Here is a 26416-nt window from a genome sequence, read left to right as displayed (position 1 = left end):
AAGAAACAGCTGATTTGTTTTACATATAAGGAAGCCTAGTCAGGATCTCAAAAAAAAAAAGAGGACTTAGAATGGGTACTTGATCACTCAGTGATGGGTCTGAAGCTAAAAGCTGTCCCCTGTATGGAATACATAACAGGAATAACAGAACTCAATGAAGAGTAGTTACAAATAAGTAAAATGAACAATTAAGATAATGAAAGGAATTTCCCTTGACGTCTCATATCGATTCACCTCCAGCTTTGAAAATCTGAGAGGTCATTGTGTTGGTCAATAAAAACACTTGATCTTGGATGCTATAAATTTAATATAGAGCATAAATCACAGGAATCAATATTTTGATATTGGGGAAGCTCATTTATAGGCCGTTTGTCCTCTGACTTTTAAATGAAATGGAGAGCTGTGGAAACACATGGAATCATTTTTCAAAAATTCTACTCAAGTTATGTATATAATGATAGCTAAAAGAAAGCACAGGGAGGGATTTTATTTTGTAACCACTACCAGTTCTCATAGACTCCACTCTACCACGGGTCTTCCCACTAGTGCCTCTAAGACCCTTTCTTCCCTAGCAACAAGTAGACACACATTTTATAGTGTCATATAAGAGGCACTTCTTCATCTCTATTTGCAAAACAGGGAGAGCATGACCATGTCCTATTGTCCCATTAAGTAAGGGATGGTGGAGAAACCAGGTCTCAACTTGTTCAGCAAGAATGAGAGTGCAATAGTGGCCCTACAACCTTCCCAAAAGCCTAATTTGTGTACCTTGATCTTCTATGAGTACCATGCATAATACAAGTTCCAACCGTCAAATGTATTTTAATAATGCCATTCTGTAGCTCCCTCCAGTAAAGCCGTAAAGCCACAAGTCATTAGGGGACACTAAATGCCCAAAGATGCTTTAATATAAAGTAGCTGGAATGTCTTAATTTTACCCCATAAAGTCTTAGTTTTAGTTCATATATGATTACACCCGCTGGGATACTTCCTTATATGATTCAGTGTGTTTATATGCAACTTTCCTTTTGTTGTGGGATTTCCCTCTGTATGCCATCAATACCAGTAATAAATAAAGAAACTGCTTTGGACCTATAGCAAGGCAGAACATAGCTAGTAGGGGAAAACTAAACTGAATGCTGGGAGAAAGAAGAGCAGAGTAGGGAGAAGACACGGACCCACTGCCATAGACAGACGCGCTAAAATTTTGCTGGTAGGCTACGACCTCGTGGTGATGCACAGATCAATGGAGATGGGTTAAATTAAGATGTTAGAGTTAGCCAATAAGAAGCTAGAGCTAATGGGCCAAGCCGTGATTTAAATAATATGGTTTCTGTGTGATTATTTCAGGGCTGAGCATCTGGGAACAAATGAGCGCTCCCCTGCACCATCCCACATTTGTATTCATTAGATGATTTGGAACATCGTAGCTGAGTACAAACAAGTAACCAGAAGCGATCAAATAAAGAGGGCCCTGCTCCCCTGTAGTCTAGCATCCATTGAAAAAAATAACATAAAATAAAAACAGTCCTCAGAGAGTTTATTACATAGGAGACAAAGCTCCTATTTCCTGACTGTATGTAGTTTACGTTGTTTTATTGCTAAATAATGTTATCATTATACGCTTTGTTTCATTGTGTACAACCCAATTCCACTTTCTTTTCCATTTCTATGCTGGGGTCATTCCCACTGCAATGAGATCCAGACCCACCTATGAAACATCAGCATGAGCAGTGGCATAGATTTTCTGCCTACTTTGATCACACGACATCATCTTTAATACTGTCTGGCAAGAGCTTAAATATTGTTTTAGAATTAATCGTCAAAATCCTGCTCAAAGGGCCTTTCTCAAATATCATATAATAGTCTCAGTATTTGTCAGGAGACCAGCAAAGTTCCCCCCAATAGTGGTTTATGGGTCTCAATTCAAATTTTACATACAGTTTTAACTGTGCCACATTCCTGTTTTTACAAAGCTTTCTTATTCTTGTCCTTGTTAAAACTAAGTGGTACCGATTAGCCAAAGTAAATAGTTTCATTTCATTATAATAGTCTGCTATTACAGGCCAAAATGTATCTCTTTGATCAAACTTGATTAGTTCTTGTAACTTATGTCAGTGAAATGTCATAATTATTCAATTAACATATAAAACTAGGAAGCAAGAGGTACAAAGTATTTTAAGTAATTTGGCTCAAATTTTCATTCCTTCTAATATTTTTTTTTTACTTTGAAATGAGGATAATCTTATTTTGTAACGCTTCTGAATTTAAAGAAAGACTTAAAAATTTGGGACCTGGAACTGTCAATCAAGAGGTAGCATGTGTACCTGATGTGCACAGCAAGGCTCTAGTTCAGTCCCAGCATGTCTCACATGCATTCTTATGTATGTAAAATGGAAAAAAATAACAGAATGCCTGAGGTTTACATGCAAAAGTAAAAATTGTCTACTTTTATGTTTTTACCTACATGGAGGTTGAAAGGAACAGATTACTCTGCGAGAGCTTTAGTGATAAAAATAACGTATGGAACATTGGTTAGCATGTATACATATTATTTATTATTCCTGGTATTGCTTGTATTCATAGAGATTGAACAAGTTAAAACTGTTAGTAATAGTTTGAAGATTTTCGTTTTAGGATCATGATTGTGATAAAAATCCTCTTGGTGATATTTTCAAGATCCTCTTAATATCATATAATGTCTTATTTATAAGGAGAATTGTATCTGGCATTGACTCTCCCTTCCCCTGTCAATTCAGATGCTCATTTTTCAGGCAATTATTTCTTGGTTTGTGTCCCACCAAGGATCTGTCTTCTGCCAGGGTGCCAATTGTGTACATCTTATACAATGATCTGTCACCCTTGGACCTGACCAATACCCATGAAACAGTTCAATGGTACTGAAATGCTTTTCTCTGGTGTCACCTTGCTGGGAAGGTAGCCTGCTTTGTGAGGGTATGGTCGCTGGAGTCTTTTGCAATGGAGTGTTTATGTCATCAATATTTCTTAGCTTCGCTGTCTCCAGGCCCCAACACTAATATCTAAAATAAATAAAGCACCAGTCATGTGAAAAGTAAACAGTGCTTCACTGATCCTGTTCTCGTTTCTTTTGCATTTGCAGATGTCATCCATACTGTAGGGCCAATAGCCAGAGGCCACATTAACGGTTCCCACAAGGAAGACCTTGCAAATTGCTATCAATCATCCTTGAAGCTGGTGAAAGAAAATAATCTCCGATCAGTTGTAAGTACTTCAGAATTCTTTGTTTTGCATTCCTTCTCAGCCTTTATGCAAAGAAACTTGCCAGTGCTGAGTTTATCATAATATCAATACATTGCTTTTTCCATTGGCAGTATGTGCACATGGTTAGCGCCGTTTAACCTTTGTTTGTGTGAATGTACATGCGTAGCTACATTGGTATCTTCAGATTCAATTCATTTTCAGATACTCTGTGTATTTTCCCTGAACACTGTTGTTCTTTCAGACTCATTTTGCTCCCTATAACCTAATGACCCGTAACTAAGAACGTCGCACCCTTATAAATTGTATCAAGTTAGACAGATAATTCAGAAAACGTGCATCTAATCTATCTTCTTAACAGTGTTCTGAAGGAAAGTTGGCATTGGAGGTCTTTGTCTGTCTGCCTTTTTTTTTCTCCCAGCATTCCCTGACTTTATTACGTCTCAATTACACCGGGAAAATAAAACTGTGAGCATTATACCTTGTAAATACCCGAGTAAGTTCATTTGCCCTAGAATAAGTTAATTTGGCTCGAATATATGAGGTTTTTAATTCCACAGAGATTACAACCTTGCTGAAATTGTAGGGTGGGAAAGGCATAATGCGTTCTGAAGGCGTAGCAGGCTGAGTAGACCTCAGCATTGCTGGCAAATTCACACAAGTGGTAGCTGCGCAGTTTGCAAGAAGAGCACTAAGTGTTCCACACATTTGGAAAGCCACACTTCGGTGTTGGAGAAAGACTTTTTTCTTTCGACCCACAAATGCATCTATAAGGGAAGTCAGGGCAGGAACTCAAGCAGAAGCCGTAGAGGACGCTGCTTGCTGTTTCTCTCACATGTTCGTTCATAGCTAGCTATCTTATGTTATACAGCCCCAGCACAGGGAGCAGTGCTGAGGACAGAGGGCTGCAATGAAGACAGTCCCCCACAGACATGCTCATGAACCAGTCCGATCTGAGAACGCCTCGACTGAGACTTCCTCCTTAGGTGACTCTCAGCTGTGTCAAGTGCACAGGTGAAGTTCACTAGAACTCAGAGCCGCATGGCTACTCAGCTTTCCACATGGATGATCGCTGGGAATCTGAACTCTGGTGTCCGTGCTTTCACAACCAGCATGTTAGCCAATGAGTTGTTCCTTCTAGCCCAAGACTCTATTCGCAGAAGAGGAAGCTGAAATTCAAAGAGTAGAAAAATGTCTGAAACTGGTAGTTAACTTGCTCTCTATAAGAAAAGCAAAGCAATTGTGTTCTTGAGAATAATAAAAAAATGTCAATATGAATAGTTGATTTTATATGCAAGGAACTGCAAAACCTACAAAATGTATATTCATATAAGATTCCAAGAGTACATCTTGGAATATATAGATTTTAATATCTGAAAAGAATGTGCTAGTAAATTTATTGGTATTCTTAATGATAATGTTTTTAAAAGAAAACAATAAGAACAAGAAGAAGACACCATTTCAGCTGCTCAGAAGTGGCATTCATCGTTTTAGCACAGAAAGTAAAAGGTGTGATCACCTTAAAACAACATGTGTAAGAAAAATACTACGAATGGCATATTAAACTAGCTAGCTATTATCCAGTCTTGAGAAATGCTAACAATGCTCTGGTCTGATCATTTTGAGATTGGAGTTAGGTCTACCTTCATATTTTTGAAGATGGCTTTGAAGTATTAACACATCTTTTGGGTAAAATTAGCAGGCATTGCTGAACTGAATTTATATGAATGTGGTAAATAAAAAGAGGGGAAATATCTGTTGAATCTGAAGAAAATGGTCAGCTAAATTAATGGCCATGTACTTAAATGGTTAACTGGGGGTGCTGAAAGGTACGTGCTCTTAGATTTTTTTCTCTGTTCTTTATTGTAACCTTCCTTCCTCTTTCTCTCTCTCCCTTGCTACCTCCTTCCCTTCCTCCTTTCTTTTCTGTCTGAAAGAAAAAGTGGGGTTGTGTACTTCATATTGTAAATCATGTTCTTGATGACCATTAAATGAATTCTGACATCAAAGGCATCAAATTGTGATCCTTTTCAGGGAAATGGAAGACTAGGCAGGTGAACGTGGCTGGTCGTGTGCTCTATACTACTGTACGTTGTAGATTTAATACACCATGTGGGTCAATACTATTATTAGAAGAAACATAATGGTTAAGATGGAAATTAAACTCAACTTGAGCATGGTTATTTATAGAAAAGGAAATTTCTTTTAATCCCTAAAACCACTGATTGATTGCTCTAACAGCTTCATGAGTTTTACAGGGATGAGGTAACTGTAGCAACTCAGCAGTTCCTTATGCCTGGAAACGGATGCTAGGGAATTATATCACCTGGCTGTGGCTATATACTCATGAGATCTGTAGGTATTTGGTCTCCCAATGTCTTGTATCAAATGACTGTTTATTTTGGCAGGCTATATTAGATGGCCATAAAATAAATGAGCAGCCGAGACTGGGAAAAGGAGAGAACTGCAAGACAAGTTGAAGGGAATCTCTTCAACAGACTGCTGAGCACAGGAAAGACGAGTTTAGCTTGCCCTACAGTTGTCTGAAATAGAGACAATCCAAAGAAAACAGAGGATGATGTTAGAGCACCAGATAAGCTTCTAGAAGTCAGGGAGCGATTTAGGTCATTGAATATATTGTGGATGAAATTCTCACTATAAAGACATACTTTGTTTTAGTTCAGAAAATTCGAATTCTTTTGTTGAGGAATATCTATTTAAGATGTGTTGCTTTGGTTTATGCTGCCTTTGTCTAACTCTGTGAATACATGATTCTTTGCTTGTCTAAAACACCTGATGGTCTAACTAAAGACCTGAATGGCCAATAGCAAGGCAGGAGGAAGGATAAGCAGGGCTGGCAGGCAGAGAGAATAGATAGAAGGAGAAATCTGGAAAGGAAGAAGAGCAAGAGAACAAGGAGAAGAGGACACTAGAGGCCAGCCACCTAGCCACTCTGTCACACAGTCAGCCACAGAGTAAGAGCAAAAGTAAGATTTACAGAAGAGGGAAAAAAAGCCCAATAGCAAAAGGTAGATGGGTAAATCGGAGATAAGAAAAGCTGGCTAGAAACAAGCCAAGCTAAGGCCTGGTATAAGAAATGAGAAGCCTCTGTGTGTAATTTATTTGGGAGCTGAGTGGCGCCCCCCCCCCCCAAAATGCCAAAATAGCCAAAGACCAAAGGAAAAAGAGTAAAAACATCCAACAGCATTCTTTCCTCTCCTCTGTCTATTCTTTGAGAGGGCTTCTACTGACTGTATAGCCCATCTGTGCTTTATATACTAAAGTGCAAAGCATAATAAATCTATGATTGACCTGACATGTATGTTCTGTCTGTGAATGTTTATCTAATAAAGCCTCATAAATGCCATGGAATTTCTGCTTATAGTAATTAATTTCCCGGGGTTTTTTTTTTTTTTTGCTTTTTTATTTTGTTTGGTTTTGAGATAGGGTTTCTCTGCTTAGCCATTGACTGTCCTGGAACTTGCTCTGTAGACCAGGTTGGTCTCAAACTAAAAAAAGATGTGCCTTCCTCTTGCTCCTGAGTGCTGGGATTAAAGGTGTGTGCCACCATGCCCTGCTTATGCTCCTGATTATATGATGAAGAGTTTTAAAGATTTCAATCTGGCCAGGCACTCATACACCCTAGACCTAATGTGTCCAATATCTAGTTCTTCCAACTTAAGTCCAAATACAGTTTTATAAAAATATTTCCCAAAATTTGGACTTGCTTTGGACAAAATTCAAATACATGAAAATTGATTTCTTAGCAAATATAAGATCATTGATTCTAACATAGATAAGATTAATAAGGATAAATGCAATTTTAAAATAGTGGGAAATTGGGAGCAGACATAATGGTTAAGAAAGACCATGAAGGATTTAGGTTTTTATTTTTTATTTTCTATAAAACTTTTTGAAAGACAAAGGCAAGTCAAATTCTGCTTCTTTAGGAACAGAATGTGCCACAGTAAGAAGTGGGCATATTCAGGGATGTTGAGATGTGTAGATATTTTTAAGAGCAAAATAAGCAGGATAGAATAACATAATTAGGAGATAATAATTTTGCCCCAAATAATTGATGACAAGGTGGTGGCAGTTCATAGTTAAGCAGAGCTGTCTGCCAAATTGTTTCTACAAAATCCTCACTTCAGAAGCCCAGTGACTTCATTCATTCTTTCTCAGATTAGGTAGACACATGCCCATTTTGGTGTCTACACCTTGCATAGTGCGTTGGCATCTTGGGGAAACTTCAGGGGTGAGTAGAGTGAGCAACGGTGGTAAAGGAAGGGAGGAAACATTCAAATTGGACAAGGACTAGTAAATAAGACAGAGGTTTCTGCTCTCTCCACATGCTAATATCAGAAGTGGAGTAAATACTGACTTACATACCAGGTTGCCTTTGTTATTTTTTTTTTTTTTTTGAACATAGAGGTACGCAATGGGTTTTCTAAGTCTTTCTTGGCTTCTATTTCAATATCATCCTAAAGTCGTCTGTAGCATATTCTTACCATCAACTGTATTCATAGGGGCCTACGTTTTGCTGTGTTGAAAGGATCTCAATAGTTTCTCCTCCCAGCATCAAATAAAGGCAAAGCGTTTCATTTGCCACTGATACTAAGGACTCACAAGACCTCTTCTGATGATAAAGTATAAGTGCCCCAGTTATCTGTTGAGTGACAACTCATAGTAAAAAATAGATACTTTGTTAGAAAGTTGATGGTAATCAGGATATAAACCAGATTTTACTTGCACTCAGATTGTTTTCCTAGGGAATAATGTTAATATTTGATATATGATTTAGTGGGTTTATGTGATTATGGGCAGACTACAAAAGGGGTGTTTATTATAATGGTGGATATTACTGTAATTTTAAGGAGTGTTATTCTAGATAATGTATTGGGTGGGGAAATGACAATATATTTTTACTGTTAAAAGCCACCCAGTGCCAATAGAGATCTCTCAAAACTAGATAATGTTCCCGTCAGGAGTCATAGATCTTGAGAAGTAACAGCTTCTAATGAGAAAGAAGGCGGCCCTGCGCCTTCAGTGCTACCTTTAGGCATGGCAGCCATAAGTGATTTTGGAATTCTGCACTGGTCTCACTCTAGTGTAGGTTTTCATTTTAAGGCGTAGTCAAGTGAATCTTATTTTCTTAGACAAGTTCCCTTCTGAGAGGGTTGCCATGGCAATGAGTTCTCAGCCAGAAATTCTTAAATGTTGGTTTTATTTCATTATCTGAGTTTCTATTACAGGCCACATCAATCAAATGCAGTCCCTTCTTGAAGAAGACTTTTGCAATCTTCAGAAGCTGGTCCCTTAATTCATTACCTCTGCTCCTCTGCCTAACTGATGTCACCATTTCCTGGCCAGCTCTTCATCTCAAAGAACCCGTTTTGTAGAGCCATGGTGTTTGATCTTTCTTCCTACTTTCTTTTGAGGCTGCATCTCTGTTAGTTTCTCCACTGTCTCACTTATAAAGAATGATACAGTCTCCTGTCTTCATAGGCAGGTTTCTCATAGCAATGTGACCAATGATGCAATTAATAAATAATAAGAACAGAATAATTTTGACATTTGGGCCTCACTTTATAGTTCATAATAGTGTGCTGCTGTATGTCATCTTATTTGTGTTTCAAGTTTCCTAGCTAGTTGCCTGCGTTTCCTTGGTTTAACCAAAGTGGAGAAATAAGGCTAAATAAAGACTCTCTCTTTCCCTTTCTTTCCTACTCATGCCTTTTATGGAATCCCTTCATTTGTTGTAGAGTAAAGAATCTGTTTGTGAGAATACACTCATTGGGTTATTATTTGGAAGGCAGGTGCTCCAGCATGGGCAAGGGGGTCAGGAAGAGTACAAACATACAATAATGGAAATACATACACAATCCTTCAAACATATAAAGATCCAGCCAATCCCATATTCTCATGTTCTTCACAATTTTTCTACTGATGGCCATACAAGAATGATTGTTTGTATTACTGGGAGCCAATTGGTCATTTAGTGATGGAATGTAGAATAATATTAATAGTTAATATTTCTGAACTCCTGCTTCACCCAAGTCTTTGCATGTTAACCAGTCCTTAAACCAGTCTTGAATTAGAAGGTGTGCAGGTGTATGTGTGTGTGGGGGGGTGAATGGTGGAAATGCAGTATTCACATATAAAATTCACAAAAAACAATCAAGGAAAGGGAAAATTAGCTGCTACATTTTTACCAAAGAGGAAATACCCCCAACATCTGGAAGAACACTTAAAAGAATACAACACTTAAAAGAAATCCCACACTAGCTCAGAATTGAGAAATAGATGGTTATTTATTTAGGGGTAGACTCACAAATCACAATCCTCTGCTTAAACGGTGATCGGAAACCGAATCCCGGAGCTGGAAAAAGAGAGGAGGATGCATGCTCTACATTGGCTTATATAGTATAAGAGGCCATGTCCCAGTGGGCGGGTAACCACTGGCTGTAAGACTTCCTACAGCATTACTCCAGGACAAAAATGCAAGTGGGATTGGAACTAAGACCGTCTCAACCCTGTGACTAAGGCGCTTTGTACTGTATTTGGCTGGTTTCTTTGTTTTTTGTTGCTTCTGGGATTCATTTTATTTTTTTGTTTTTATTTATTTATTTATTTTTGTCAAAAAACCACTGGGGGTCTCATTAGAGTAGTACTGCATTCTACAAAGTCATTTGTGGGGACTGTTCTCCACAATGGCAACTGGAGGGCATCGCTTGCTTTTGTGGCAGGTTTAAAGGTGTAACATGTGAACTGGCCATGTGCATTAGATTCCGGGACTTACTCGGCGCAATTCTTTGGTGTTTTGCTAATAGTTGTCTATAGTTTAAATGTTGCTGTGAAAAAAAAAAAAACATTGAGAAGAACAAGCTGAGGAAGGAAGGGTCAGTTTTGTCTGACAGTTTGAGGGTAGAGTTCATTGTGATAGAGAAATCATGACAGCAGGACACATAGATAGTCATATCCGGTCCAAGATCTGAGCTCATGGAAGGATACTACTAGGGTTTCGAAATAAATAGGTTTCGAATACTTCTCTTCCCTCAGTAACTTAACCTAGAAAATTTCTCACAGACATACCCGGGGATTTGTTTCCATGGCATTTCTAAGTCCTGTCAAGTTGACAATCAAGACTATCACATCATATAAGTAAAAATATGAACAGCAAGATACATCAAAACACAAGCCCTTATCGCCATCAATACATAGTGAATTACTATGGAAATTAAATTGGGGCTTAACCATAGCTTGCTTAGGTTTTCACAATTGGCAGGAAAAAAAATTCCCTCCCTAACGAGCAGGCCACCTGTGTCAATCATTGGCAGAGCAATGCGCCCGTTGGAGTCTGGTTTACAGCTACAGGCTGTTTCTCTCAGTGATCCTGTGAGGAAGCAGACCCTTGACTGCATTCTTACATGTCCTAATATGATCATATGTGATTCTTTACATGCATAAAACATAACTTTATGATATTCCATTTCCTTTAATACCTCTTTCATGTTGTGTTTATGATTTCCATTACCCATCAATGGTGAATGGAGCCTTTAAAATTGTATGCTGTCTCAGTCTGAATTGGTTCTGGAAGCCAATCCCAAGGCAAGCACTTGTGTGCAAACACTTGATTGTGGAGGCCACAACAAGAAGGGCTGGCAGGGGAAGAGTGGGACAAGAAAAGGAAAGAAAGGCAACTGAGAGGAATGGGCACAATGATCATGCAACGGTGTTGGACAACCACTGCCGCTGGCTTGCACTGGACAAACGAGTTCCGGGCAGATGTGTTGGGATATTGAATCCTTCTGCCTGATGCACAGCATTTTAATATTTGTAAATACAATTTCAGCATAACAAATGGGATTAACACAATGTTTTATTTTTATAATAAGTGAGAGGTGATTCTGGTAAAATTGTGAACCATTAGTTTTAGTTAAGCTTTGCCATAGATAGGCAAAAACTATTTAATATGTTAAAGCTAAAGGCAGTTTACTCTGAGATTTTTATTCTTGATCTGAGACATGTAAGTTCTCTTCCTCTTCAGTTGAAGCATGGTGTAATATACGTGTGGGAAGGGTAGCAGTTAGTGTCTATATAACCTAGAGAATGCATGCCCTCGCAAATCTGCACATGATAACTGGTGGCACAGAAATAGTATCACAATATTGTGTCACTTTGCTTGATGTTTTTAATATCTCTGCACTAACCACTAGTACATAATTCAAACTTTGTATACGTCTTTCTTTTGCTAGAAGGTACAATTGGAGTCAAGCTATTTGATTTGTAGGTTTTCTAGTTTCCTTTCTGTTGCTACTATAAAGACCATGACTCAGGAACAATATAGAAGAGTAAAGAGTTTGCTTGATTTACACAACCAGGTCCTAAACTGTCTCTGAAGGAAGTCCAAGTAGGGGCTGAAGCAGAAGCTACGAAGGAGTACTGCTCACTGCTAATGCTTGGCTAGCTTTCTTATATATAGCCCGTTGCTACCTGCCTAGGGATTATACTACACACAGTGGGCTGGGCCTTCCTATATCAATCATCAATCAAGACAATCTCTCACAATCATGGATGGCAACAGGTCAATCTAAGCTTGGCAATTTCTCAGTTCCTTCTTCTAGGTAACTTTAAACTGTGTTTAATTGGCAGTAAACACTAACGAGAATAGTAGGTTATCTTCATGTCATTATTAAAGAAATCCTTCTAGGTTATAACTTCTCTTAGTCTTTTGTCTTAAACTGTTTCATATTTCAATACTTTGTACACTGCCTTACATTGTGATAAAGTCCACAATGAGTTACAATCACCTCTGTCTGTGAGAAATCTGAAACTTTGTTTTATCCTACCTTTACTTAGAAAGATATATTTTTAGTCATTTGTATATTGTATAGTATTTGTTTCCAAACAAAGGTCAAGAAAGCAGTATTTAAAATAATAAAAAAAAATACAAAACTTTTCAATTTGGTTGGATTTGTCAACGTAATTATTTTTGGTTCTTTTATCAAGGTAGAGGAAAGTTATAGGAAATCACTAGTGGTTTCTGTGGCCATGTCTTCCAAACAAAACATTGGCCCAGCACACTGTTAAAGAGAATATATTCCCATGAAATGTGTATAGACACAGTAAACAGGTTTGCAAATGCAAGCTTTTGTCTTGAGAGCTTTATTTTCTCCCGATATGAACAGCAGTTATTAGATCACTGTATCACAAGGAAACAGTCAATTCCAAACACACACTGCAGAGTCCCAAGCCTGACATTATGTTCGAACAACAGAGCCATTCTGGCATATATCTCCAGGGTTAATAGTTTACAGCAAAAGCATTGGCTTTAAATCGTGCATTTTTTCTCTCACAAATGTTCAGATTTATTTGGGGAGCAGAGCAATTTCAATGTATGGATTTTAAGCCATTTGTAAACTGTTGAACTGGGAGACCAAGGTAGCAAAACAAACAAATCCAATAAAAATTTCAAATAAACGTAAATCTTTCCTTGTCAAGAAAGTTTCTCTCTGTCTCTCTCTCTGTGTGTCTCTCTCTGTGTCTTTGTGTCTCTCTGTCTCTCTTTCTGTCTCTCTCTCTCTCTCTCTCTCTCTCTCTCTCTCTCTCTCTCTCTCAGCCTATTTATATAAATTCAATGGAGTTTCAAAGGGAGTTTTATTTTCTAATGGGTAATTTGTTACAGATTGTTTTCAACCACAACTTATCTTTCTTTGTTTTATATCTAGGCAAACACACACAGAACTTTAAAACACAGAAAAGGTGAAACTCTAGCTTCTTTTGGTGTCTTATTAAAGTTAGGTAGTATTATACTTATAATTATGGATTAAGTTCGTTTTAATCCATACAGACAGAATTCTTTAGTGCTGTCTTCTCCGTGTCTTCTGAGTCAGTGTTCTGGGATTTTCTTTCTCCAAATATACTCTCAGGCAAGCCATCCCAGTTGTTGTATGAGAGAAAGATGTGTGGAATGAATGAAGAAGCATGCTTCCAGTGCTGACACCCAAGCCATATTGATACCCAGATGAGCTGTGGCTCAGGGCCATTTCTGAGTCTGTGGCCCTGCCACAGCCAGAGTTTGTATTGAACTCTGAGCCTCCTGTTGCCATGGGTTGTTGAGATTGCCCAGAGTCTGAGCTGCCACAGGGTCCCAGGCTGGAGCTTGGGGAACATGCTGCTGCTCGGCCCATTGGAATCTGAGAGGCCTGCACAACCCAGGGCCATGGTGACAACGGGCCCCATGCTAATGCTAATGACCAGATCTTGGTCTGTGGTTTGCATCAGCTGGGGTCTGTGTGGTTGTCTGTTGCCTGTCTAACCACAGGGGCCCATGCAAACCATGTGTTGAACCATGTGTTGAAGTAGGAGGGACCTGCTGAGCTGGTCCAACCCCTCACTGACCCAAATGACCTGTCCCCTGCTCACAGGAAAGATAACCCTGAATTTGCCTTCCCCTAGGATAACTGTCCTTGGTGACCCAGCCTGTCACAAATGAGAGAGCTGCCTCCTTACACACACTTGGGAAAGCTCAGCCTCACCCCTCACCAGGCAACTGGAGAGCTGGTTCCACTCCTCACCACTCCTCTGGAGAGCTGGCTTACCCCTCATCTGAGAGTAGTGACCCCAGGGGCCCAGACTGACCAGTTTAGCTGCCACCTACATACACATTCAGGGCTTGGAAGGGGAGCACCACAGCACCTACCCCATTTACAACCTACTGGGGTATGTGAAGGGACTGATCCTGTGGAAGCATGTCTGCAGGCTCTCCGTAGCTCCAGGGCAAGAGCAGGCTATCTGAGAAGTACTGGTGGGGATTCAGTATCCAGGATGGACCAAAGGCAGAGGCCTTGAACCTGACCTACACTAATTATATAATCAACATTCCTACCTGTGGCTGTTTGCACAGAAGGGTGTACTGCATGATATACAGCAGTTTCCAAGGCCACTAAGGTGAATGAAGAAGCAATGGGGGCAATGGAGAGGTGGGAAAGATGGAGGGGAGAAGTGTTTTCCCTTTTTTGTTTATTTTTATTGTATTTTTATTCTTTTAGTGCTTTCCTTTGGCAGGATGTTGCAGGAGGGATGGGGAGATTTGGGGAGCTGGTAGATGAGTGGGATTGGGATGCATGGTGTGGGGCTCCCAAAGAATCAATTTTAAAAAAGAGCAGGCCACATATTTTTTTTTATTGAATCAGAGGAGAAAAAGGCAGATGAAAGGGAAGGAGGTAGGTTAGGTGATAAATTAATAGAAAGACCACCTTTCATATTAGGACACATTCACATGCCCCATGTCTCTCTCTGCCACCTCAGCCTTGTTTTCTATGATATGGTTCTGAGCAAGGGAGCAGGGTGGATGGTTAGCACCTGGAACAGCCACACCTAAGTTTTCATAGAGACACAGAGATAGGCGATGCTGCTGAGCAGTTCTTCAGTGAACTGGGGAATGTCTATGTTAGAGTACTGTCACATCAGATGAGACTACACTGCCTGTCTCTATCAGGAGGCTGACTGAGGGTGATCACGACTAACCTATGGATGACATTATCCAGGCCTGCAATTTGATGTAAGCCTCACTCTGCATAGAGATAAACCACTGTGTGCCATCCTCTCTTTAGTTAGTTTTGCATTGCTTGTACAGAGGTTAAAGGAATGAGTTATTTATTTATTTATTTATTTATTTATTTATTTATAATGGTTTCAGAGGTACCAATCCATGAGCAGAGTACTTGTCCATCGTGGCGATCTGGAGGAGGCAGACGAAAGGGACGTACTCAAAGAAGTAAAAAGCATAGGCTCCTGCTCCTCCAACACAATTCCCAGAGACTTGCTTCTGACTACACCCTACATCCTACCTCTTTTTAACTTAAAATGATAATTTTCTATTACAGACCTATCAAGGGATTAGCCCATTTTTAAGCTAGAGCCCTTATGATTTGATTCCCTGTGTAAATACTACCTCAGAGATACTGTTAGGGGTTTCTCAATCCAGTAAAGTTGACAATTAAAATTAGACACTTTTATCATATAATAAATCAGAGATTTTTAAACTAAATTTTACTTCTCACATACTCTTGAATCATACATGTCTACGTATCTCCTCTGAAGTGCTTGGTAAACTATAAACAAAACTTAAAACATGTTTTATAGATACCCCTTTTCTGCTGCCTGGTGGACCAGCCTCCAGTAGTGCAGGGCTCAAAAGGAAATACATGAAGTCAATGTACTGTGACTTTCTTTATCTAAGGCTGTTAAGGAAAAGGGGCACTCACACACTCTCTTAATGGTTTCCTTCTTTGTTATTCTTCTGCATTCTCTGTACTATGTCCTATATACTCTTTTCTTTTCTCTATCCAGAAGGGTTTCTCTGTCTCTCCTGATGTTTTACTTCTAACTCTATCTTTATTCTTCCTTATTCTCCTTCTTTATTGATCCTCTACAGATTATATACCCCAGCAAAACCTTTCAGGCAATATAGGAATCACAATGTGGTTACATTCTATTTTTTAAGTGAATGAACACAGGTAAAACCCTGTTTGTTTGTTTGTTTGTTTGTTTTTAAATCTCCCTTTCATGATTAAAACAAAGTCATACCAAGAAACCACATACATTTACATCTAAGTAACTTGTTACAGATTAACAGACTGTGAGCAATTTTTCTCTGCCATTTTTTTTTTGTTGTCATGCTTCAGATTGCAGTAACAAATAAAGAACCAATCACTTTATTATTTATCTTGAATGGTAATCCTATAAGGAGTCTTAAAGAAATCACAAACCTTTAGTACCCACTCCTCAATAGTTTTTATAACAGGAGATTGAGGGCAACATGGTTACTTTACGAGGAATTAATTAATCATCGTCTTTGTTCACCAACCAATTTTAACAGAGAAAGTATGCCATCTGCTAACAACTGGACTGCTTTGTATTTTTGACCTTAACATAATGAATATTTAACTCAGCTATGTGTCCTTGTGAATGTTAGGTTGTGTTCTAGGGTTTTTCTTCTCAAAACTATTATTAAAAGATTTAATCTAACATTAAGTTATTTTAAGGCTTTATTTTAGCTGTTATGCACACCAAAACCTGTGAATGTATCTTTTTTTTTCTCATGGTTTATTTTTTTTATATTTAAAAATTTCCATCTCCTTCCCTCCTCCTACCCCCTCCCTCCGCTCCTCCTCCCCCTTCCCTCCCCTCCTTCTCCCCCTTCCCTCCCCTTCCCTCCACCCATACCTCCCCTCCCTCCCTCTCAAGGCCAAGGAGCCATCAGGGTTCCCCACTCTATGCTAAGTCCAAGGTCCTCCCAACTCCCCCCAGGTCCAGGAAGGTGATCGACCAAGCTGAGAAGGCTCCCACAGAGCCCGTCCATGCAGAAGAATCAGAGCCCAGCGCCAATATATCTTTCAACATTACGATTAAAAGAATGTTAGGCAATCTTTTTACTTAGTTGTTTTCCTTAATCATTAACCTTAACTGCAATCTATGCAGTTCCTTAGATGAAACACATAGGCCCTAGCTGTATGAGAATTCCTTAGATATATTTTTAATCATTAAAACTCTACTTAAAATAACATTATTATGAATTAGATAGAATAGCATAAGAAGAAATCATCTTCATAATAATACACAGGTAAAAATGCCCAGTAGAGCGGGAAATTTCCATGAGTTTAACATGCTGCATTACAGACAGTGGGGGTCTACCCACACCCATTCACTCCATGCCAGATACCAGAGAAAAATGGAAGCGGCAAGCATGTAAAAGCTCAGCAGAAGCAAAAAACATTTTGGAGTCTGTGGTTTAGGGGGCTTTTCTTACCCAAAATATGCCCATTAGGGATTTATCTCCTACTGGACTGACACCTCAAACTTCAGTTGCTACCTGCGCTCATCTTACATGACTATCACTGGAACCCCTTTTTTCTCTTGCAGAGGGAGATTCCAATATACTCAAATAGTGCAATAGATATACCTTTTTGTATAAGATTGTATGGCAAATATCAGTAGATGACTATTAATCAGTGAGAGTCCATTGTTATTGACTTATATCCCCTCAAATCCATATATAAGCTCCCGAACATCCAATAATGATAGCCTTCAGAGGTAGAACGGAGACCTTCTAATTGTGAGCAGGTGAAGATGAAGTGGGATGGTAGAATCCTGATGATATGATCAGTGCCTATGTGTGAAGACACGTGAGTTTGATAACCACAGCCAATAGTAAAAGAAGATAGCTAGTTCCTGAAGATTGTATACACACACATACACACACACACACATACACACACACACATACACATGCACATGCACTAAGCCTGTCACCTGACACATACTTTCTCACAAATAATAATAAAATATGCTCTAAAGGTACGTTATTCAATAAGTATCTATTGACTAACTGCTATATTCCAGTCACTGTTCAAAATACATAGGTTGTTATCTTCCCTGTATATCTAACAATATACTACAACAATTTTTATTATTCTAAATGATTTCATGTATTTCCAGATGCTATGACTCCCAGTGTTATTACGTTTTGGAGAAATTATCTCATCATCTACTTGAATCTTTGGGAAGATAAAAAAATAAAACAATGAATATAGATCCAGTAAATGTCAGTCTTGCAAAATGGTAATAATGTAATTTTTAAACTTTTTGTAATTTTTGCTTTGTGGGAAGATAAGGTCTCATGTGAAAATGTCAACCGTAGCAAAAAAATTGAACAGGTGTCATGTTCTAATACTTAAAACTGAGCCTTTTCTCCATCTGGTCCATGTTTCTTGCAAGAAACTGAGCTGCAGCTTCTTTTTCCATTAAGAAAACAATTGCTATTGTCCTCAAGAAGGCATTGTGTTCAAAGGAAAAGAACTCTTTAGTTCAGAAACCCAGGACAAAATCTGACCTGACGTGATCAAGATTTGGATCACTGGAAATGACTCATGTCCCAGCATAAACACCTTGCTGAGATTGTTTAGGAAGGATTCTGTATCACCTTACTATCATAATCTTGCAAAAACAAACAAAAAAGTTGATCCAATCATTGGTAGAATCAATCAGTTAAAGCTAAACTTGGTGGGATACACATGTAATCTCAGCACTTGAAAGGTTGAGGAAGGGAGGTTTGGAAGGCAAAACACAAGGAAAGCAGGCAAGACTGAGCAAAAACAACAGGGAAGAACATTCCAGAAAACAATTTGTTAACCAATACTCTTCTCTTTAAAATTTTTAAGGTCCAGAAGAAATGGAAAAGAAATCTTAAAATGTATGGCCTTTACACTATTTTATTTTCCAAATGTTATTTCAGTCGTGCATTGCTTCATGAGATGAATCCCATTTAGTTTTGCCATGTAGTTCTTTTAATTTATTGTTGGACTCATTTTGCCAACAATTTATTGAACTATCTTCACAAAATGAATTGGTTTATAGTTTTAGAGTAATACCACTGGGTTTATTTTTGTCGCAAAAGAACTAAGAGAAATTTCTCTTGAGAGACTCTGTGAAATGTTGATATTCATTAAATTTTGGAAGTGTATTTAAGAATTTTAAGATACTACAAAAAATTCATTTGTTTAGATTATATTTTTATTATCATAAATATTCCCAATGAATAATAAATTGCACCACACTACTGATAATAGAAAAGTTGGAAACTCAAATATTGTACATGTTGTTTTGTTTTTTGTTTTTTTTTTTTATTTTTTATTTTTTTTTATTTATTTTTTTTTTTTTTTGGTTTTTCGAGACAGGGTTTCCCTGTAGTTTCTAGAGCCTGTCCTGGAACTAGCTCTTGTAGACCAGGCTGGCCTCGAACTCAGAGATCCGCCTGCCTCTGCCTCCCGAGTGCTGGGATTAAAGGCGTGCGCCACCACCGCCCGGCTTTTATTTTTTTTTTCATGGTTTATTTTTTTATATTTAAAAATTTCCATCTCCTCCCCTCCTCCTCCCCCTTCCCTCCCCTCCTCCTCCCCCTTCCCTCCCCTCCCCTCCCTCCCTCTCAAGGCCAAGGAGACATCAGGGTTCCCTACTCTATGCTAAGACCAAGGTCCTCCCAACTCCCCCCAGGTCCAGGAAGGTGATCGACCAAGCTGAGAAGGCTCCCACAGAGCCCGTCCATGCAGAAGAATCAGAGCCCAGCGCCATTGTCCTTTGCTTCTCAGCCCCCACTTTTGGCCACATTCCAAGAGACGGGTTTGGTCGCATGATCCATCGGTCCCATTCCAACTGGAGTTGGTGATCTCCCATTAGTTCTGTCCCACTGTCTCCATGAGTGAATGCACCCCTCACGTTCCTGACTTTCCTTCTCATGTTCTCTCTCCTTCTGCTCCTCATCAGGACCTTGGGAGCTCAGTCCAGTGCTCCAATGTGGGGCTCAGTCATTTTCTTCATCTATCGCCAGGTGGAGGTTCCCTCACGGTCCTGACTTTCTTTCTCATGTTCTCTCTCCTTCTGCTCCTCATCAGGACCTTGGGAGCTCAGTCTGGTGCTCCAATGTGGGGCTCAGTCATTTTCTTCCTCTATCGCCAGGTGGAGGTTCTATGGTGATGTGCAAGAAATTCATCAGTATGGCTATAGGAACTGGCCTTTTCAGGCTCCCTCTCCTCAGCTGCCCAAGGAGCTAACTGGGGGGCATTAACCCAATTAAAAAATGGGGCGCTGAACTGAACAGAGAATTCTCAACAGAAGAAGTTCAAATGGCCAAAAGACACTTAAGGTCATGCTCAACCTCCCTAGCTATCAGGGAAATGCAAATCAAAACAACTTTGAGATATCATCTTACACCTGTCAGATTGGCTAAAATCCAAAACACCAATAATAACCTTTGCTAGAGAGGTTGTGGGGTAAGGGGTACACTCATCCATTGGTGGTGGGAATTCACACTTGTGCAACCACTTTGGAAAGCAGTGTGGCGGTTTCTCAGGAAATTCGGATCAACCTACCCCAGGACCCAGCAATTCCTCTATTGGGAATCTACACCAGAGATGCCCAATCATACTACAAAAGCATTTGCTCATCTATGTTCATAGTAGCATTATTTGTAATAGCCAGATCCTGGAAACAACCTAGATGCCCTTCAGTGGAAGAATGGATGAAGAAACTGTACATGTTGTTTTAAATGTATTCAGTTGTCAGTTTCATGATTCAATATTGGCTTTGCAAAAAACATGTGGTTTATTCACCCCCAGACAGCTCAACAGCAGATTTTAGTATGTAGGAAGTCACTACGGAAGCATTTTTGTGACCTTGGTCTACAAGACAGAAAGGGTCACAGGACTGAGGTTACTAGGTATAGGCTGCACTCAGGAATGTGTATAACTGTGGGTAAGGAGCTTCCCTCAGTCCAGGTGAGACTGTACAGTAGCTAATAGCTGAGGGTTGCATTCCTAGTCTTTGAGAAATCAATCAGTCCTTAATGCAGGGTCTAGATAGTACATCACAATGTCCACCACAACAGACTGTAGCACAAATGGATTCTTAAACAGAACCCAGTGTATGCTAGCTAACATCTGAGGCTTCCCTCCCTACCCCTTTAAAAGTATTTTAAAGAAATCAGTAGTTCTAGAAAAAAAAAAAAAAACCACACACACAATAAGGCATGTTCTTTGGTTCTTTGCTTCTTTAAAACCAAACAAACAGTAAAAAAAGAGGGGGGGGCGGGGGGGGGGTAAAAGGCTGAAGATGACTGCATCTCCTTTCCTGTTACCACTGATCCGTTTTGGAGGGTATTGCTGCTGAAGGAATCTTTTACTCTGAGAGCTATTCTTGAACACATGCATCCTTGGTTCTGTGCCTTGTTTTCTTATTTACCAGAATAAAGTACAGAACACACCCAACAATATAGATGTATATTGATTTATACCTTATATGTAGCTGGGCCAAGAATTTTGAAAGCTAATTGTTAGAACATAAATGATGTTGGAAGTCCTTCTGTATATGTGTTGCTTTTATGGGGTAATGAATAAAGAAACTGGCTTAGCTTGATAGGGTAGAACAGAGCTAGGCAGGGAAAACTAAACTCAATGCTGGGAAAATGGAGGTGGAGTCAGGGAGAAGTCATGGAGCCACTTCCAGAGATAGACATGCAGAAACGTTGCCAGTAAGCCACTGCCACATGGCGATACACAGATTAATAGATGGGTTAAATTAATATGTAAGAGTTAGCCAATAAGAAGCTAAAGTTAATGGGCCAAGCAGTGATTTAAATAATGTGGTTTCTATGTGATTATTTCAGGAGTCTGTGTGGACAGGAAACAAACATGCAGCCTCTTACTACACATAACTTGAATTAAACTTAAAAAGTATTATTTAATCATCTGTATTAAATATGAAGGCAATAAATACTACATATAACTGATTCATTTGTTTTACTACGTTTTTCTGTTATTTATACTTGGATTTTGCCTATTGTACCTGTATGGTGGAATTACTATATAGTGATGTGTCCGACCGTCTCTTCCCAAGTCTATTTTACAGAGTCATATAGGTAGTGTGAAGTGTGCCATGGTGAGAATCTTTAAACCATAGAAATCAGCAAGTCGCACAATTTATGGCATGACTGATTATTTTAGTTATGATCTAGACTTAAAAATATGTGACTATACTAATGAAAACAGGCTCTATTTAAAATTGTGTCATTTCCATAGACAAAGTGTTACAACTATCAGAAGGAACTGGAGTCGCCCCCTAGCATCTGAAAACTGTTATTTTATTCAACAAAGCAGAGCGTAGTTGGTGACAATTGAGTGAAGCTATGAGACATGTATTTGATATTTTTGTTTGGTCTTATCTATTAATGCAAACAAAAATGTCCGCAAGCATCAATATTAGAATATTACTCATTTTTTTTTCATTTGCAACGGTGGTATGTTCACATGTATATATTATAAGAATATACATATATATTTATGGGATCAGAAGTACTTCCCACAATACTATTTAAATGCATCTAGTGCTCCCAGCTATAGAAAGCAAGTTTCAAGGATATAAATCTTTAGAGACTCTAAACATAGCAGAGGTGAATTAACGTGAAACCAATGCTGCAGAGGAAAAGCTAGGAAAGGAAGCCGAATCATATTCTGATCTCTAAAAATGATGCTTTTTTTCTTTATCCTGGGATATTAGAAAGCAAACTGCTTGACACGGACACAGAGACAATAGATGATTGATAGTTTTGTTTCACTGGTGACGTAGAAATCTAATTCTATGCCCATTTGATCAAAGACCACAAATGATGCTGGCAGAATAAAATAGTGTTCAGCTTTCGGACATGACCATTCAAGATTCATAGAAATGACATTAACTGCTTGTATATCGACTATGCTGTTTAAGTGAGTATGAGCCCATGTACCTAATAGTCTAATTTACAGGAGCCTAACAGTGAGTTGTAAATTGCACACAAATGCGTGAGCTAAAATGGAACTTAGCGCCCCATTGCCAAGAGCGAAGAAAGGGCTCTGCATGAAGGTTGTATAAATGCACTAACAGCCTCTGATTATGCCTTTTCAGGAAGAGGAACTGTTTTGTGCACTTTCTACCTCCAATTTTAGGAAAACTTGCTTATTTGGTGAACTCCGTTTGTTACCACTCTACTCCTGTACATTCATGGGGATTTGCAGGTCAGAATCAGAGCCAAGTTCTCCTCCAGTGCCCCAAGCAGGTTCTGCTTCTTTTTCCCTATTCTGTGTTGATGTGCAGTACATTGATTACCTTGTTCATGGTACACATATTACAGAAAAGGCAAACTGGGCAATAGAAAGGTAGTCACACAGGTGTTCTCGAAAGGAGACACCATGCAGAGACTGGCAATTTCATGTGTATTGGTTTTATACTTGGGGGCAAGGCAAGACTTTCAGTGGCCTCACTTGATTCTGGAGACACAAGAAACCTTAGTTCGTGTCCTTGCCTCCTGATCCCCAGCTCCAGCTGGTCTGCATGGGCAAGAAAGTAGAATCTGCCTCTTGCTTTTACCAATGTGCACATCACTGGAGGACTAAGCTTTACTCTAATGCGTACTGTTCCAACAGAAGAGAATATTCACCACTTTTATCTTCTTAAAGCTCTAACATTCTTATATTACTTTGTGTGTTGAAGATTTTACTCACTCAAATTCGTTATATGTTAAAAAAAAATTACAAGCGATTAAAAGTTCCTTTATTTTTTATAGAAAACAGTAAAGGCATACTATGCAAACATCTCATCATCTGCAATACTTACATCCTAATTTTTCAGGGAAAAATACAAATGAACACACATTTGCCAGATTCTTAATTAACCTGCTGGATTGCCTGCATGCATTTGAATACCATAAATATTTATGTTACTTTAAATTTCAGCTCTATAGAACCCTCCATAATATTACATACCTGTGACATCATCATCAAAAGAGAACATCTTAGCCTTGATATAAACAATGCCAGTATACATTCTAACCGTTCCTCACGACAGTGTTTCTGTGAGACTGGGCGGAGGAAGACCTGAAGTCTGCAATTCCAGGCTTATTTCATACCTCCATTTATTTCCCTCATCACACAGTTTTGATTCAAATGAAACAGGAAGGCTTTCTCAAAATTCTATCTCAGCAGTCTTCTCATGGGGTTAATGGTTGATTTCTTCCAGATTATAGATCTTGGTACAGTGACATCTTGCATCAATTCTTTTCTATTGCTTTAAATAAAAAAAATATTCATTATATTTCCTGCAACGAGAACAGAGATGCTATGAGGGCTTTCAAAATGCATTTACATTAGTTCTGTTAGAAAACACCAACTAAGTAATTTTGGGGCCAGGCACTGATGATTTTATTGTTCTATTCATATAACCTAGTGTGACAGCATTTCTAATTTTGACTAATTTGGCTTAAATAATAATCAAATGATGCCAAGTTTGAAATATGTATTTTTTGAAGAACTTATGCTATGAACACATTTAAAGGTGTAGTGTTGTTATTGTTGTTGTTGTTGTTGTTGTTTGAACATATTAAGAAACAGCTTGAACAACTGGGTATGCTAGTTGCAGATAAAGCCTAGTCTACAATAACCTGGATGTGATTTGACGACTGGAAGAGAGATTGTTCAGTGTGAATGAGCACATGCTAGACCTGTGCTGCATACGGTAGTCAAAAGGCTACAATCATGTACGGCTTTGGTGCAACTTGTCATCCTTCAGTGTTAGGGCTGCCTGTCATTTCAGCTCAAACTCATCAGTTGCTTCTCTGTAGAACATTGGTATTCTGCTGAGTAACATAATTGGGAGAGTGAAATAACAAATGTGAATGTGAGCAAGTGTGTGTGGTGTATATGTGTTTGTATGTGAGTATGTGTGTATGTGAGTGTATGTGTATATGAGTATGTTATGTGAGTGAGTGTATGTGTGTACATTGTAAGTCTTCATCATTGTTCTCTTCCCTGAGTTATTATACTTGACCTTTCAGGTCACTGTTCCATGCCTTCCTATAACATGGCTCTATAGCGGTGGTTCTCAATCTTCCTAATGCTACAACCCCTTTTAATAGAGTTCCTCATGTCGTGGTGATCCCCAGCCATAAAATTATTTTATTGCTACTTTACAACTGTATTTTGCTACTGTTATAAATTGTAATGTAAATATTTGACATACAGGATAGTTGACATGCTACCCCTGTGAGCTTTCTGACCCACATGTTGACAGCCACTAACTACTCTGTAGCATTACAGAAGAGAAAGATGACCTAAGGGAGGCTAGGATCTGAGTACTCACTCTTCGGATTAATTGCTGTGCAGAACCATTTCTCTTTATCTTTAAAACAAGTCTAACAAAATTGTCTCTTAAACCAATGAGGAATAACAAATTTTGGTAAGAAGGTGGAAAACTTTGTGCCCTTATACATTACAGGGGTCACTCATAGAAACAGGCCGGAGTGCCTCAAAAAGTTCAACTTGATCAGTCAATAATCTTCCTCCAAGGTCTATAAGCAAGAGAATTAAGAACATGATCATCAAAGTTGCCACTAGCAGTAGTTCTTGGCCTGGTGTGTGAGGAGAGGACCTGGGTTCTATACCCAGAAGTGCTAAACAAATAAGCAAGTACTTATATATGAAGGTTCAGAGCAGCATTATTTAAAATGGTCCTAGAAGAGTAGATATTATAGAAATACCTCACATACCTGAGAGGATGGGTAGATAAAACTGTGTCTTGATCAATCTGTAGAACCTATCTTTATAGAAGGTGTCACATATACTCTACAATGAGTTTTGATGTAGTCACTTCCAATCTTTAGTTTAGTGTGAGCGTTGCTGTGCGCAAAGGATTGAGTCAATTGTCACCAAGAAAGTTTCCACCAAATTGCACTAAAGTAAATGATTTGTGACGTTTGAAACCATGCCAGCTACTTCATTGTGTTGAAATGAACTACCTTCTTGCCTCCCAGAAATCACTACTCTGCTCATCACGGTGGCCATGGAGAACCCAGAAACTGTCACCCAATCAATCCTTAGAGAAGCTAAGAAATTTTTCTTGAAAAAGTAGAAGGTGGGAGTTCAGTCCTCTGACCCTTGTAAAGTACATGAGACAGTTCCATAAAGTTGGATTCTGTACATGGACTGAGAGAGGCAAGCTTACTATAGCTGTCCGGAGGATGATAGAGTGGGGTCTATGGCCACATAGCACAAAGGTCACTAGAGTATTTAGCCTGTCCACTCTCAGTCATCTGGGTAGACATAGGTTATACATCCTTTTCTTTGAAGAAACAAACAACCCTGTGTTTAAAGTTCCAGGTTCCCCTAGCGCTTATCTGTGAGCACAAAGACCTCCATACATCCTACACTCATAGACTGTAATGGATTGAAAACAGAAGTTGTATTTGGTATATCACTATTTATTTTTGCCCTTACTGAATACTCACCTGACAACAGATGTATTCTCATAGGCCTTTTATTTAGAACTGTTGCTCTATTTGAACTCAGAATAGAGTCTGCAGACTATTGAATGGACTTCAAAATTTACCCTCTGGGTACCATATACAGTTCCTTCTTTTTGTGGAAAAATGAAGGATGCAAACTCATCCTGGGGCTCTAGAAGTCAGGACTTGAGGCCATTTCCTCCCATGATTCCTCCAGTCACCATGCCATGTGGTTCTCTGTGGCTCATCTGGTGTGATGTTCTATTTTTCCTCCTGGGTTCCTTGAAATATCCTGAGCTGGCTTCAGTG

At 39.0% G+C, this 26416-nt stretch overlaps 1 protein-coding gene across 1 annotated transcript in view; it reads left to right on the top strand.

Moving 5' to 3' along the window:
* Positions 1 to 26416, top strand: part of Macrod2 (mono-ADP ribosylhydrolase 2) — a 1850149-nt gene that overhangs the window by 1082545 nt on the left and 741188 nt on the right. Inside the window, exon 6 of the mRNA XM_038330425.1 lies at positions 3122 to 3243. Within this exon, the coding sequence (XP_038186353.1) occupies positions 3122 to 3243 (122 nt within the window). The remainder of the gene's footprint in view (positions 1 to 3121; positions 3244 to 26416) is intronic.

Source organism: Arvicola amphibius, chromosome 5 (genome assembly GCF_903992535.2).
Source record: "Arvicola amphibius chromosome 5, mArvAmp1.2, whole genome shotgun sequence".
Lineage (NCBI taxonomy): Eukaryota > Metazoa > Chordata > Mammalia > Rodentia > Cricetidae > Arvicola > Arvicola amphibius.
The sequence above is the reverse complement of the archived record's forward strand: the minus strand, read 5'-3'. Positions and strand labels throughout refer to the sequence as shown.